The sequence below is a fragment of the Elaeis guineensis genome, chromosome 5, assembly GCF_000442705.2.
Source record: "Elaeis guineensis isolate ETL-2024a chromosome 5, EG11, whole genome shotgun sequence".
In the NCBI taxonomy this organism is placed as follows: Eukaryota; Viridiplantae; Streptophyta; class Magnoliopsida; order Arecales; family Arecaceae; genus Elaeis; species Elaeis guineensis.
The window spans coordinates 14,054,793-14,070,645 of record NC_025997.2 but is presented as its reverse complement, the minus strand read 5'-3'; the positions used below and the strand labels follow the sequence as shown (position 1 = coordinate 14,070,645).

The 15,853-nt window shown below is 35.1% G+C and overlaps 1 protein-coding gene and 1 long non-coding RNA gene across 3 annotated transcripts in view; one reads left to right on the top strand and one right to left on the bottom strand.

Annotated features, from left to right (window-relative positions):
- Positions 1-5,593: 5,593 nt before the first annotated feature.
- On the top strand, positions 5,594-8,597 carry LOC140858085 (uncharacterized). Of its 2 annotated transcripts, XR_012141384.1 has the most exons (4): positions 5,594-5,916; positions 7,263-7,484; positions 7,810-7,941; positions 8,231-8,597. It is a non-coding gene; the product is annotated as an uncharacterized lncRNA (long non-coding RNA). The 2 variants fall into 2 exon arrangements; XR_012141385.1 differs by lacking the exon at positions 7,810-7,941.
- A 296-nt stretch (positions 8,598-8,893) lies between these two features.
- The window catches only part of LOC140857939 (uncharacterized), a 20,058-nt gene continuing 13,098 nt past the window's right edge, over positions 8,894-15,853 (bottom strand). Inside the window, 11 exon segments of the mRNA XM_073257350.1 lie at positions 8,894-9,146; positions 9,246-9,404; positions 9,480-9,604; positions 13,609-13,747; positions 13,841-13,968; positions 14,073-14,149; positions 14,152-14,239; positions 14,347-14,436; positions 14,521-14,767; positions 14,882-15,091; positions 15,241-15,320. Coding sequence (XP_073113451.1) covers positions 9,107-9,146; positions 9,246-9,404; positions 9,480-9,604; positions 13,609-13,747; positions 13,841-13,968; positions 14,073-14,149; positions 14,152-14,239; positions 14,347-14,436; positions 14,521-14,767; positions 14,882-15,091; positions 15,241-15,320 — 1,383 coding nt within the window. The 3' untranslated portion in view covers positions 8,894-9,106.

The following is a 15,853-nucleotide window of genomic DNA, read 5'->3' as shown; positions in this document are numbered from 1 at the left end:
TAATCAACTATGTTTTGATTCAACAGAATAATCTACAACTATGTTCCAATTCAACAGAATAATCTACGACTGTGTTCCGATTCGACGGAACAATCTACAACTATATTCTGATTCAATGGAATGATCTACAACTGTATTCTAGTTTGATAAAATGATCAATAACTATGCTTCAAATTCGACGAGGTGCTCTACAAAATGACGACTATGCTTCAAATTCAATGAGATGTTCTACAAAACGACAACTCATTCTATAAAACAACGGAACAGCTAGGCACAGCTTTCAGGATAACATTGAATGAAGATCATCGGAGAAGCAACTTGGATTCATACATCGATTAACTCCTTTCGCCTAATTAAGGCTAAATAATCGGACTCAGAAGTTGGAGGACAAGTGTTAGAGTAGATTTTTGTTGCTTAGCCGACTAGCTTTCTTCCTCCCCTCCAACCGACCAAGTGTGCGACAATCGACTCTTTCTTGTCTCTACACCGATTAAGCTACCGTGATTTAACCCAACTTGGAACAACGAGTCTTGAGTCAGTATTCAACTGACTAATATCGACGAGACTTGATAACCAACTAAGGGCTGCGGACCCAATCAAGTCGGTGTTTAACTGACTTGGTTCGACATACAACCCATGACTGGTTGATGATATTATTAGATATATATCCTAGAAGTCAATATGACTGACACATTGTAATAAATCTATGACACAATTTTGTACTTAATATATTGATATGATCAATAAAAAGACAAGTTCTTTTTCATTCAAGTGTGATGTGTCCCAGAATCATCCATGAAATTAGTTTCGATACATATTCTCAAGGTGTTGAGAATTAGAGATATATATTTAATTTCTAAATACTCTTGATCGTAAGATCATCATGAGGATGGTGATAGATCCGGATAGACTAGTGCATAAATTATTTTCTTCGGGATAGATGAGTCTCTGGTCTACTGTGTAGAGACACAGGACGATAAGTATGGATGGTTATTAGAGAATAACTAATACTGAGCGTGACCATACGAGAGATCACTTGAATTTCTATTTGATCGTCAGTGATTGTCTCGATGCTATAGTTGTGTGACTGATCCTTTGACTTGAGATGATGCTACTACTCACAGTGAGGCTACTGGAGTTTGACTGACACATAAATATAGGTCTCAATGAGCTCTTATAGTAGATGTGGGCGATAGTTGGTCCACTGTAGGAGTGGAGTGCGCATCAAAATAGGATCTATCAACCTTGATAGAGAGGAGTAGTTTTATGAAATTTAAAAGGCTAAATCCAAGAGTCTGTAGCCATAGCAGTGTGATTGATGGAAAGAAGTTTTCATAAAAGTCACAACTAGACTTGAGCTAATCGAATCTATCATATAACTGATGATGAAGTTTGACGATTTATCCATGACATATCATCTAATCAAAACTCACGATAGAGGGACTGAATCATATATTAACTACACCTAGAGATTCATTTCAGTTCTACTGGGTGGTCACTACATACTGCTAGATGTCACTGATGGATTGTGAGAGCTCACTGGATTATTTTGGATCGACAATCATTGTTGAGTTAGAGCGAAATTGTTCTGACCCATTGAAAAAAATTTTAATGATACTTTGAAAGAGATCATTGTATGTCTCACTACCAGATAGAATTGAACCTATGAGGTCACACAACAAAAAGATTAGGTCTGAAATAAGCAATTGAGCTTATGAAGTATCAATTGGATTTAGAGAAATTTATTGGGTTCATGGTAACCTTACTAGCACATGGTTAGATCCAATTCTTCTTTCCGTTAGGATTACTTATTTGATAAGATAATTCTAACTTAATTACCTACTAATAACCTAAATGAATAAGATTCATTGGACTCCAATTGTTGGGTGTCTAAGGTTATAGATCATATTAATTAAGGGTGCAAGTCTCTAATTAATTTTTTTGATAGTTATTCTTGGGCGCCATCTTGATTTTATCAAGTTGGACATGTCCATTGATTAAAGGGCCTTTAATTCTCCTATGGAGCATCTCTTGGGTGTATTTTGGGGTGTCTAATTATGGGTACAAGGGCTCCAATTGTTGATGTCCAAAGAGTCTCCTAAAGTAAGTTGAATAACTTAAGTTAATAGGAAACTCAATGTAAGTAGGATTTGTATTATGTGATTGAATAGGATTCAATCTTTATGCCTATTTAAAGGAACCTCTCTTAAAGTTCCTAGAGAATCCAAACCAGCAGGTCCCACACCCGTAGAAGGTCTCCACGCCCTCTCTTCCTCCCCTTTACTCTTCTTTCTTGGATGTTCTACACGCCCCTTCTCTTGGAACACTAGTCCCAAGGTGTTCCATGCCCAAGACTGTTGGGTGCCTCTTCCTTGCTAGTTTCTAGCATCTAGTAGCAGCATATAGTAAGGAGAAACTCTAGAGAAGAGGAGAAAAAGAAGATCAAGAAAAGATATCAAATGTTGATCATGATCCAGACTTCGTTCAGATTTAGCAGGCTGAATTTTTGAAGAAAAAAGTTCAGATTAAAGAGGGCTGTTCCAAACTGATCCCAAGTAGATACTCGTAGAGGTCGGATACTTGTGTGGCTAAGAGAGAATCTTTTCTCTTCCAGATCCAAATTTAAAGAAAAAGATTGCGAAATAGATATGTGATTTGATCACAATCTGAATTTCAACATATATCAATTTCAGCATATGAGATAGATTCATATAGTTTTATATTTTCATGCATGCATAATTCAGATTAAAAATATTTTAATCTTGTTCTCCACTGCGGTGTTTAGAAAATAAAGTTTTAAAACATATATGCATGCACCAAATTCTGAATTCCAATAAATATTTGGCATATAGCCAACTACTTGCTCAGTGCCATACCGACCATCTAAATCGATAACAGTTATTCGATATGAGCGTTAACCACATGCAAACATGGAGCATAATAATCACCCACGAGTAGCCTATTACTCACCTTTAACGGTAGTTAATAAGGTAACCACCCACTAAATGCCACAACTCCCATGTTTTAAATCTTCAAAGATGAGAGTTATATAATAATGGCTCTCTTTGTATTATAAAAAGATATAAATCATGGAGGACCAGGTAAGCAAAGCTAAGCTAGGCTACTCTCTGCTATTTTGAGCTCTCATTTTGGCTCTCTTGATTGTGTCCTTTCTCCAACTAACTTAAGTATCGAAGAGTCCCTCATCGGATAACTTCCGGCAAGTGGACTTCTTTTGCAGGTTTTTTACCGTTCACTACTCCACCGTAACAACTCGACTCCTGACCTACTATTCCGTTAGAGATAGACTACAACAATCTCCATCCACCATTTAGTTCAAAAAGTTATAAAGAAATGGATGAAAATGGAGAAGTTGTCTATCCATCTTGATCCATCATTTTGATGTAGGGAAGGATAGATAAAACATTGATGGATGAATTTTTATATTGATAAAATTATTTCATTAATTTTTTTGATAAAAATATATTATTTTTTATTTTTTTATTTATATTATTTATATATATTTTCATATGTACTTTTAATCATATACTCTTAAATTTTGTTACTAATTATTTTAATTTTAATAATTATAATTAAATAATTCTCTTCTATTTCTCTATTTTTATTTATTATTTTTTAATATTTATATAATATTAATTAACTATATAAATTAAAATATAAATTAACTAATTATTTATATAATTAGTTCATTAATAATTAATTTATAAAATTATATATTAAATTAAAATTAAATATTTATATAATTTTTATATAATTAGAGATTATGAAGATTATAAGTTTATACATTATGTACTTTTTTAGTATAAATGTATTATAAATTGATAATAGTAATATTTTTATCAAAGGATAGTCTAATAAAAATATTATACAAATCTCATCCATCCTCTTTTTTATTTTTTCTATACCAACGGAGGAGAAAATTATTTTCATTTATCCTTTTATTTCATCAAATATGAGAAAATAAATAAAAAATCCATCCATCCTTCCTCTTTCATCCATCTTTTCTTTAATCTATCATTCATACCAAATAAATGGTTAATACAGAGCTATCCTGCCTAATATGTTACAAGGTTTGACCATGTATATATGCTCGGAAAAAGATTCTTCCACTTCATTACTAAATTTAGCACTAGTATAATATGGAGAAAAAAATTAATTCAGTATTCATTATGATAAAATAAGGACTTTGAAAAGATAGATGAAAAATCTGTTCATCTTCTTCTTCATCCATCATTCCTTCTCCATCCATTCTTTCTTCAGGTTTCACCATGTATATATGCTAGAGAAAAAAAAAAAAATCTTCTACTTCATTACTAAATTTAGGACTATTATAGTATGGGGAAAGAAATTAATCCGGCATTCACTAGAACAAAATAGGGACTTTGAGATTTGGAAAGGATCATAAAGTTCTCAGCATGGACATGTTCTTTTTTTTTTTTTTCTTTGCTGCATAGAAACTTCAAACTAAATAAGAAACTATAAAGATCCGCATCTAACTTTGATTCTACATTCATCAGTCTACTGTTGTGCATGGAACTTGCATGCTGAGGATCTTTAAATAAACCACAGACCCAATTTGTAGCGTTGTACATTTGTTTATACATTCTTAGAGATTGCATTTGCAGTTTGCATATGGAACTTCTAAGCCATGGTTTTTTAAATATTTAAAGGCTAATGGTGAACTTGATCCTCATTTTTGCTTCGTTTTTTAGATAAATTAAACCAAACAAGTTTAAATACTTCCATGGGAATCAACAATTACTTCATTATTTTTAAAAATCGATGTTGTGAAATATCAAAAGTCTATGTGGAGCTTATAAGCTAGAGACTGGTAATTTTGTTTTCAACTTCATTTCCACAAAGGTTATAGTCTATAGAGAGTAGTTTATAAATAATTAAAGGCTTATTTGTGAACTTTTTAGTAATTTTTGTGATTGTATATATTGTTCATAGCGCAATTGCAAACTAGTGCAACCTCTGTAAACCACCAAGTCTCGAACTCGTAAATTATACGAGACTTGCTATACATTTGTGCATAAATATATATATATATTCAAAATTATAGATCCAATATTTATATAAAATAAATATGGACTCAACAAAAAGTGTTATTCACCATTATGACAGTTATAGAAGCTCTTATTTGTCTTAAAGCAACATGTAAATTTTTAATATTAAAATAAAATTTAAAATTGTGGTTACTATCATAAAAAATATTACTTTGTGGATCATAAAATTATTTTTGGAGAATTTTCAGATAAAATTTGAATTTTGAAAAATATATTTTATTTGAAAAGAACTTAGAAGTGAAAAGAATGGCGGTTTGTTGTAATGAAAGATAATAATTATTGTTTATTTCTATGATTTTTATCTTAAAATTTGTTAGGGTTGTAACCCCGTTGACCATGCATGGATGCGTGAAAAGCCTGTGCAATGTTTGATGGCAGACAACAGCATCGTAGTCTTATCAAAAATAAATAAATAAATAAATAACAGCAACGTAACGGTTTTTATAATGTTACGCCAGTTGTTAAAACAACTTTGTCCAAAATTCGTTATTTTAATTTATCTTAACTTGCGTGGAGGTGAGGGTAACCGAGATGAACCCTCTTCCCTGGGAGGCACCGTAGCAACGAACATTTACTCCTTCCCTGGGGGACTTCAACCCGCCCTCCCGCTCTCTCCCCTTCCCTTTCAGCGATCCTTCGGGATCCTGCGATGGGACCGCCCTGAGGTTGGAGAACTTGAGCTCTTTTTCGTGCGAGAGGCTTGAAGAGATGACGAGCCGAGCCGTTACAAACCTGGGTCGGCCTTCTTCTTCGCGTCGCGTCCCTGGAGCGTTGATCCCGCTACCAAACTCCGCCACCGCTGGAAGACGAGAACGACGACGAGGAGGCAAGCGATCCGTCCCCTCTTTCGTATCTTTTCTTCCTTTCGTTTGCATTCTTGATGCGTTTCTTGATTACTCGTTTCTTGTTTTCTATTTTGATTTCGGCATTCTTTGGATTCCTGAGATGGTGGTTGGTTTCCGCTTCGGTTTTAGTTGGTTCTTGTTTTCTATTCTGGTTTTAGGGTTATGTGTTCTTGATTTCTTGTTTGGTCTCGGTGTTTTTTGGATTCCAGTGATGGTTCTTGGTTTCGAGTACGGGTTTGGTTGGTTCTGAATTTCTAGTCCGGTATTAAGGTTGTATGGTGTTGTTATTTCTTATCATAGCTGTGATTTGTCAAGTTCTAGTTTCTGATGATCATCTGGTTCTAGGACTTGCCCTGTGTGATTTATTAAATCTTAGGAGGTTTTGATGATTTATTTTAATTTTCAGAGTTTGTTTTCATGCCAATTTCCATTGATGGTGTTAGATCATTTCCTTATGAACAGGTTGATAGAACTAACTGTCCTATGATTTTATGAGAATCTCGTAGTTTATTTCGATCGAATTGTTAACATGTCTAACGGTGTTTGAATTATTGTGGAGTTTGAACTCCCCTTTATCTTTATCACATGTAGACAACTGTTGTGCAGGGATCAGACTTGAAGAAGTATCTCGTCTCTTTGAGATATTCTTTTAGTGATTGAGGTGGTTCTACTTTCCTGTTGATATGTCTTTCACATTATTCTCTGTTTTACCCTTGGTTTACAACTGGTATTTTTAAAAGGATGTTTCTTTTCGATCTTTTGAAACTGTTTGATTTTTTTTATTTGAATCATATTTTTTACACCATCAATGGTGATTGGAATTATTTTTTAACATGTTTCCTGTTGTTTTTCTTGGTTTGAGGGGGATTTGGAGTTTAACTTATCGGTTTGAATGGGGTTTTATCTATTCGTTCTTTTGTTATGGAATCATTTGGCTTGTGAAGAGATGTAAGCGGTATGGTGGACAAGAGAATGTGGCTATAAGCATTTTGTATTTCTAATGCGTGGCCATAAGCATTTTGTACTTTAATTTTTGCTTCCGTTTGTTTTGCTGATACTTCTCTGAAAGATTTGGTATTTTTGGCTGGTGATTGAAGCAAATACTTGGTATTTATCAGACGGTGCATTGTGATTCTTCCACAGGCTTCATCTAACTTGCTTGTGGATGCAGCTATTTATTGCAATTTCCACTGTCTGCTTTATCTTTGTGGCTGATATACATGTGCAGGCTTTTATGATAGTTTGATTCGGTATTTCTAGTTAGTGTTCGAGCCTGTGATTCATGTGTCATGAGGTCTGACTTTGTTATTAACTTTATTTAATGCAGATGTTCGATGTGATTTTCATTGTTGAATCACTACACTTGTGGATGAGCAGTGCTCTCTCATTGTGCCTGTTGCTCCATTAAATCCTTCTTATTTTCTTCCAAGATGCTGAAGTGATGTGCTTGAACAGGAATAATTAGATTTATCCATTTTACATCAATGCCTATCTTTCATATCTATGTCTCACTGCAGATGGCAAATTAGGACTCCAATAGATAATTATGGTGATTTGTTGCTCTTTCAATCTTTTTTTAACATATCATGTTGATCTTATGGTGGTTAAAGGTATATTTAGCTTCTTACCAAAAAAAAAGGTATATTTAGCTTAAAGATTTTGATGGAATTTTGCTATCCAATTGACTAAAAATAACCATAACAAGATAAATTATACCTTAAAAGATTGTCTTTTTTCTTTTAACATTGGCTTTTCTGTGCCAGTTTACTAGTAAAGGTGAACAATCAATTGTGTTGGATTATATTATTCTAGCACCGGCTACCATTTGTTGCTTATTAAGTTTTTAATTGTAGTTTTGTTTTTTATTTTGCAAGCTACTGTTGACCGATCCTGGTGTTCTATGTTGCTGCTTATTCAATTGCACTTATCATGATTCCGCTATTGTAGAATAAACATATAGAATCAGGGTGGTTATAGTGATCAAAGTGGCTGACGAGAAACAAAAGGTGAATACTGCGGACACCATAATTCTACCATTTCCTGGGCATCACATTGGTTCTCATCAAATTTTAAGAGAATGATGTTCCACTATGATAGTTGGCGATGTTTTTATGTTTGGTTTTCCTATCCATTATGGAAGTTCATGCGGACCTTGCCTGGTTTGATGCTACTGAGATGCTACTGCTTTTGTTTGCTGGAGTGATATTATTTTTACGAAGTGCAATTCTTGCTTTCAGTTCTGATACAATCACATAACCAAGTTGGTACCGTCATGACGCTCTTTTCCTCTTTCAGGGACTCTGTTCATAGAGCATAACTTGGCGATGGAAGGCAATGATGTAGGCTGAAAATCAGGTGGCTTGAACAGTTCTGGACATGGATTAAGCACAATTTTGTTTCCAAACATAGTATCTTTTAGATCACTGTGAATGTTACAGATCATTTATTTAGATATTCCATTATGTATCAACTACAGTCTGGTTGGCCCTCGGGAGCGTAAAGCTTTGCCTTCAGGGTTTGCTTGCTTCCCTCTCATTAATCATTTAATCATTCCATCGGCAAGTATCCGGTAAATAGCAAACAAGATATGTATATTTTACGAGGGGTCTCCCAAATGTTGCACTTTCATAATTAATGAAAATAAACTAACAGTTACATCAGATCGGTTGGTTTATAACATCCTTTATTGTGATATGGTGACACCAGGACTATTACAATTTAATAATCATTATATTTTGATGGCAGCATGAAATTTACTTTTAACAATCCTAATCTTCTCTCGTCCAAATTCATCTTAACACTTCCATAAAATTTTCATACTTATTTTTTTTCAACTACAGCACAAAGCAAAATCTTTAATGGATATCAGTGGCAACTTGGACAAAAGTGTGTAGAGGAAAAGTTAAAACTACAAGCAAACGACTTGAATTTCATTGCCAGTTTCTTTAAATGGCCAAGTTATGCAAAAGTGAAGATGAATTTTAAAAATACAATGACACAAGCAAAAGTGACATATGAAACGTAGCAAAGCTGCTGCAGAAAGGAAATGCAAAAAAATAAAATAAAATAAAACAGGAATTTTCTTTTCAATTACATGGACACTGTCAAAATTAATTACACATTTAAGACCACAAATAGGAAACAAAGACATCCTCAGCTCTTACAGTCCTTTCAGACCGAGTTAAGATCCTGGGAAACTTGGCTCTGCCATCTGCACCAGTAGATCCATTTATTTGGCTCTCCCTTCGCGGCAAACTCAAAAGAACATAAGGGAAAGAAAATGGATAGCAGCAAATTTATGCACACTGACCTACTGAAGAGGAACCTGGAAAGTGGACTTAGGCTTGGAGTCTCAAGTGACCGTGCATGTGGTCGCTTCTTGCCATCTCCTGTGTCAAAGATGGGTTGCTTCTTCGTAAAAATACTGGCGGCCAAATCATGGAGTCCCCTGAAGTAAGATTCCTTTGACCTGCAGAAAAGAATGCCATATATAAACTATAATGCATAAGGGAATGATAATAAAAACATGAAAAAAAATTAGGACCTTCCCAGTCGTTGCAGCAACTTGCTGACAAGAGCTTCACAAGAGCCAGGCATTTGGTACTCCATACCCATCAGTGATTCCAGCACAGCATGGACAGTTGACCCTTCTGACTTACCACCAGTAGCCTATAAGATATAGGAGATTGAGCTGGACAGCCTAGCTGGATTTAGATTCAAGACTATATTGTGCAGCTTTGGTCTTTCAGCTGTACAACATAATTCGTCTGGACAAATGTTATAATGTACAGAACACGGTGGCATGTTCCATTCTGTTCACTACATGATAGTAGTGCCATGTCCCATGTGGATTTGTGCATACTTCAAGTGGCCAGAAATAGTCAAGTTGCTTAATATACCAATTCAATCATGATGAAAATTGAAGACAGATGGGTGTGTATATGACTGAAGGTACATTGTAAACTGTTGATACAGATTACTGATGGAGTGAAAATGAACGGTAACTGGATAGAGAACTAAAAAAAGCAGGCTATCTAAGATTATGAAAAGAGATAGTGCAGTGATGTTGCAGTCAAGATGGTAGATTATACAATGATGCTTGTGGCACATACTATCTTATACTATCACCACTTCCAAACAGACAATAGATGCTTGTCAAGAGTGTAACGTTTCTTTGATTGACTCCAGCTAAGCTTGTAAATGAATTGTTCAAATATCCTTTTGAGATGAGGCATTTGGTTATAAATTATTCTTGAATTACTCTACACCTTTAACATATAAAGGCAACACTAACTTTTGCTTCCCTTATAATGGAACATAAAAGCTTTATAAGGCTGCTGCTGGTAAAACATATGGCCAGTTCTGTTAGAGGCAACCCAAATGGATAAAATTGTTACGGACAACAAACTTACAAGACCTTCAAGGAAATTAAAGTCCTATTATATGAAGTAAGATCACGATGGTTTGGTTTTGAGGGGAGAGAGAGGTAGAAAGGTACGGTAAAATGACAATTATGTTTAATGATTGTAATCCTCAAAGTCCAAGGATGATGAGCTCTAGGCACAAATACAGCATCCCATGGGGCAAGTAGGCAAGAGTATTCACAGTCACAATTTAGATGGGTATATCCAGTTCATAATTGGGAAATATGAATGTACACTAGTTTTTGTTCATCATGGAGAAAATCCTTTCTGGTCAATAATCAGCAAAAATGAAAAGAATGCAACCTTTGCGCCATAAATTTTATCAAATGTACAGATTTAATCCTTTGAAAACTAAAATCGTCATCCTATCCATGAACAAATAAGCTAGGACAGAGGTATGACCATCAAAATTTTGTATTGTTTTTTGACAAGCTCTCAACCTGCATCACATGGGCAGATCCTTCCAGTCTTTAATGCCCTTTTTGGTCCGGGAGTAGTTCTACTGAGTTAAGTGGAATAACTTGGGGCAAAAATGGAGATATAAACTGGAACCAATGTGGTTCCCCTTTTCACTCAAGTAGTTTTATGTGGGTTAGTAGAACAAGCAAGTAAATATTTTTCAGGAAATTCTCTTACCACCCATCCACCAACTTCCTTTTGATTTTAGATCATTTATGGCTATTTCATGGGATAAAAGGAATAAGGCTAGGTTATTCCAGTTTACTTGTGCTATAAGCAGGCCTTAAAAATTTCTTCTTTCCAATTGGTACCCACAGCCATAACCACACTCCATTTAGATATTATGTCAACATAGATTTCAGTGGGTAAGTCAAAGAGCCCAATAAGAAAGGGGATAAATTAAAGACTCCAAGTAGGCAGTATAGCTCTCAAGTCTCCACCATACATTACCCCTCAAAACTGATGCTGGATCTGGCCAGGGCATTTCTAACAAGACAAAGGCTTGCCATGAACTTAAAAGTCCAGTTGCTGGATCAGGCTATCATCTTGATGACTGTAAGCTCATTCAACATAAGACTCCAGAGGCATACTCCTCCAACCCTATAATTGGTGCCTCCAAGTGAAAAGTGAGGTGTTTGTTAGGGTTGGCTATGTACAACTCAACTAAGATTCAAGCTTCTTTTGAGTATGTCTGAACCATTAGGCCCCTCCAGGAAAGTTTAGTTCAGGAGTGTGTCAAATAGGGTCAACTTGAGAAAATATTAACCTGCTACCATCAAAATTCTTGTGAATTGTGTTCAGTGGCGAAGCCTGACATAAAATGTTAAGAGGGCAAAATAATAATTTATTAATAATTTTTTAAATAAAATATTTTATAATAAATAATAAAATAAAGATATATATATATCCAAAAATATTACAAAAATATCAATAAATATTTAATTTTATGTATAAACAAATATAAATAAAAAATATTATCTTATGCCATCTGCAAAATGATTTTGATTGCGTAAAAATCTCAATAATCTCTTCCACATTAAAGGTTGAAGAATAAATAAAGGATTAAAGAATAAATAAACAACTATTCTTTCTTTAAAAAGTTTATTATTTTTCATAAAAAATTAATATATAAATTAATTATATGACTTTTTTCCAAATTGATGGATTTGTAATGTGTGTAAGATTAAAATATTAGGGGGGCCACCATATATATAAATATATAGGGAATAAATATGTCAAAATTTTTTGGGGGGGCAGTGGCCCTCCCTGGTCCCTCTTACGCCCCGCCACTGATTGTGTTGTATAGTAACTGTTGCTTACGGGCAAGGTGTTGTTAAAACAAATTGATGCCAGCAAAGTAGGGGTCCGTAAGGCACGTAGGTTTCTTACTCCTAAAATAAAGGGTTCCTCATTACCCATGCATAACAAGCATACCATACTATAAGGGTACCAAATTTATACACGGTATGAGGGACGTACCGAGTATTGATACACCAAACTGATGCCCATAGTGGGTATATTGACATTGTACCAAAATGGTACCAGTATAAGGTCCGATGCTGAGATTACGAACATTGGTTCAAAGCATTAAAGTAAGATATCAATGAGCAATGACTCTTGTGAGGACCACTACATTCCACTAGAACTCTAGAAGCTCTTTCCTTGCCCAGCCTTGTCCTTGTCAAGCCCTTCTTGAAAAAGCCAATGCAAATTTCTTGCACAAAAGAACCTCATCCAAAATGCTAACTCATTAATTTTTTTTTTTTTTAAAAGAAACCTACTTGTACGGTATTAGCTTAAAGTGAACCATGTTTGCACTTTCATAGAAGCTCTCATGTAATCTTAATCACCTATCTAGAGAATATTCACATCCATATCTCCATTTTTTTCCTTTTAACTGGTCTGCATTCGGTTGTTGATGAGATGGGCTCTAGGAGAAAACTGTTAGACTCATCGAGCATTTCTCCACAGGCTGCTACTGCTCTTTCTAGTTGTCCCAACAATGTCTTCACTCCTTAAGTACTAAGTCCACCATCTAAAATGCTTTAATGATTTAGAATAATCAAAAATATATTATATTCAAATTAAGAACATAATGTGACTTGCATGTAGACATGACACCCAATATAAAATTAAGAATATATTCCTATAGCATCACAAAATACTATGAATCTATCAGGTAATCAAAACATAAATCCATATAATTTCTCTAGTATGTTTCTAACTGAGACACTATCTTATCTTTTAAAACCTTGTGACAGGGAAAAACTTCGCCAAAGAAATTGTTGAGTGAAAATTTTGCACATAGTTTCCCATTTTATAATGGAAGACAAAAGATTTCTTTGTAACATATCAAATCTCATGGATCAAGGCATCATATGCCAGTGGTGGTGGCCTAGATCTGGCACGGTACACCTAGCAATAGCACATGCACACTATGCCATGGAGTGCTTGGCATGCACTAGCACAAGTACATGCCCGTGCCTGTGCTGCTTGCTGGCAAGGCACTAGCATGATATGTATCATGCTGTCATGTTTGCTGAATGGCACATTAATTCTATTCATATAACATTTATATGTACAAATTAGTTCTGACAAGCTGGAACTAGTATTTTGCTTAGATTTTAGTTGCTACAGCAATTTATCAGTCGTCCAGTCAAGGTTTTCTGCCAGCATGATAGTGAAACCATAATTGTTGAAATAAAATTGTAGAAAAATAATATATATATATATATATATATATATATATATATATTATATATATATATATATATAGCTTGTTTCTCCTACCTCTTTCAATGAAGGGATGATTAACAATGACATTGCAGGAGAAGCTGCTGCTGCAGAAGCCCAGGTGCTGGCTTGCACATCACTTAATTGACGTGATTTACTATGTAGCTTTGGTACATCAATACTCTCACTACGATCTCTGAGAAAACATATCCAGACAAAATTGAACATTTCCGTCTGTGAATGTTTAGAAGTAATTTAGACATTAATTTGCAACAAAAGCAGTATCTACCTAGAAGATTCAAAGTTACTTGACTGTTCTGCCATCTTAGTTTCAAGTGCATCCTTGTTATGTTTGCCCGGCACAGGTCTTCCCTGAGCATTTCCTCTTCTTAATCCCCTTTGCAATGCAGCTTTTGCCTGAAATTAATCCATGGGAAGATCTCATGCATGAAGCAATGGTATAACAATAAAACAACATTTATATGTGTGGATGCGAGCAGTGGCTGGATATCCATCATCACCTCTGCAAGGTTGGTTGCACTATCTTCACATGAGACACTCGATCCTTTTTCTTGGATTCCAAACCTAGACTTTGAAATTCGGGGGTCTCAGATTCATCACGGTGGTCATGAAGAACAACAGTGCCACTGGTAGACATATCTTCAAAAGAAGAGTATCTGCCCACAGGCTAATAATAAAGGAAAAAAGGTTGATATCATATGCAATCTCGCTAACAAACCAGAGACATTCATATACTCCATATGTCATCCTCAATTCACAAATAGAGACTTTCACCTTAGTTTCACCTCCATATGCTGCATGCATCTGACTCTCTCCTAGACAATGTACAATAGTGGTTCCTGATCCACTTATTGAAACATAACCCTGGATAAAAAGCACAACTACATGGTTAATATCAGCACATTATTCTGAAGTACAAAGCTTAATTTTCAGGAATAAGAAATCTACATCTTCTAAAGAACTTTCCAGTCTTCTAGGATCCTGTTCACTTTCAGATTCTTTCCACAATATCGTTCCAGTAGTTGATGCATCAAATGCATTTCCTGATGCACGCATCCAAGGATTTTCTCCATCTGCTGTCTTTCTTGTCATATTAGGACTGTAGGAAGCATCAGATCCTTTTTCTCTCATCATAGCAACTAGCGGTGGCTTAATAGCACTGCAGACAGTCCCTGTAGCCTGTGATCCAACCACGCTAACATACCAACTAGCAGTTCTTAGGACCTTCAATGACTAGCAATGTAAGGAGCAAGTGAAAGATGAACTAATAGAAGAGAAGGAAAGTACACCGAATTCTTAAATAGAATACCAGGAATGAGCATTTTCCTCTCTTGCATCCCTCATCACTCTGATGGTGCCTGTTCCTTCATCCCTTGCATCTCTGACCACTCTGACAGTGCCTGTTCCTTCATCTCTCATATCCCTCACCACTCTGATGGTTCTTATTCCGCCCTCATAAACTTGTTGACCACTTCTCTGGGTTTCCATACCTTCCTTTAGATTAAGCTTTGGGCACTCTCTGTTAGCAAATCAGCATTAAAAGATAATAGGTGCAAAACAAGTAGTGTCAAAGTATGTAGAAAATGTCAAGTAAAAAATGTTACTATTTTAACAGAAAATAGTGACTAGTAGCTATAAGTAGATGGTTACAGAATGAATAGCGTGGACCTTATTCTCTCCAAGAGCCTTAGACTTTTTCGAGCATTTCTGATAAAACGATGCTTGAGAAGCTCCTTGGCACTAGGTCTCTGAAGTCAAGATATTCAAAACCACATTTAGACATGGAAATATATTATTGAATACGTCAAAATTTAAAAGTGATCATTTATTTCTCTAGCCTATATGTCTTCAGGTAAATTTTGGTATGTTTATGAAGTTGAAGCAGTTGGGCTAGAGAAATCTCAAGTCCCTTCCTAAATCAAAACATATCATGATCAAAAGGCAAAAGGCAAATGTAAAAGCAATAAAAACACTGTAATTCTTACACAGAATCAGTCCAGAGATATTAAAATATGAGAAGCAACTGCAAAGAGAAATGAGGTAATTAGCCTGTTATAAGAAGATAGAACTATGAACAAAGGGCATCTTCATAATTAAGATTAATAGCTCTCATGTTCCCATGATTCTAACTTACATTTTAAAGAGCGTAGAGGACAGATATTGGTTTGTGCAAGGGATGACAATGGTGTACATGAAACATTATTAAGCATTTCTCATCAATGCCAACCAACAGGATTGAATGGGAAAATAATCACCAGGAGGTTTATTAGATTTTTCCAAA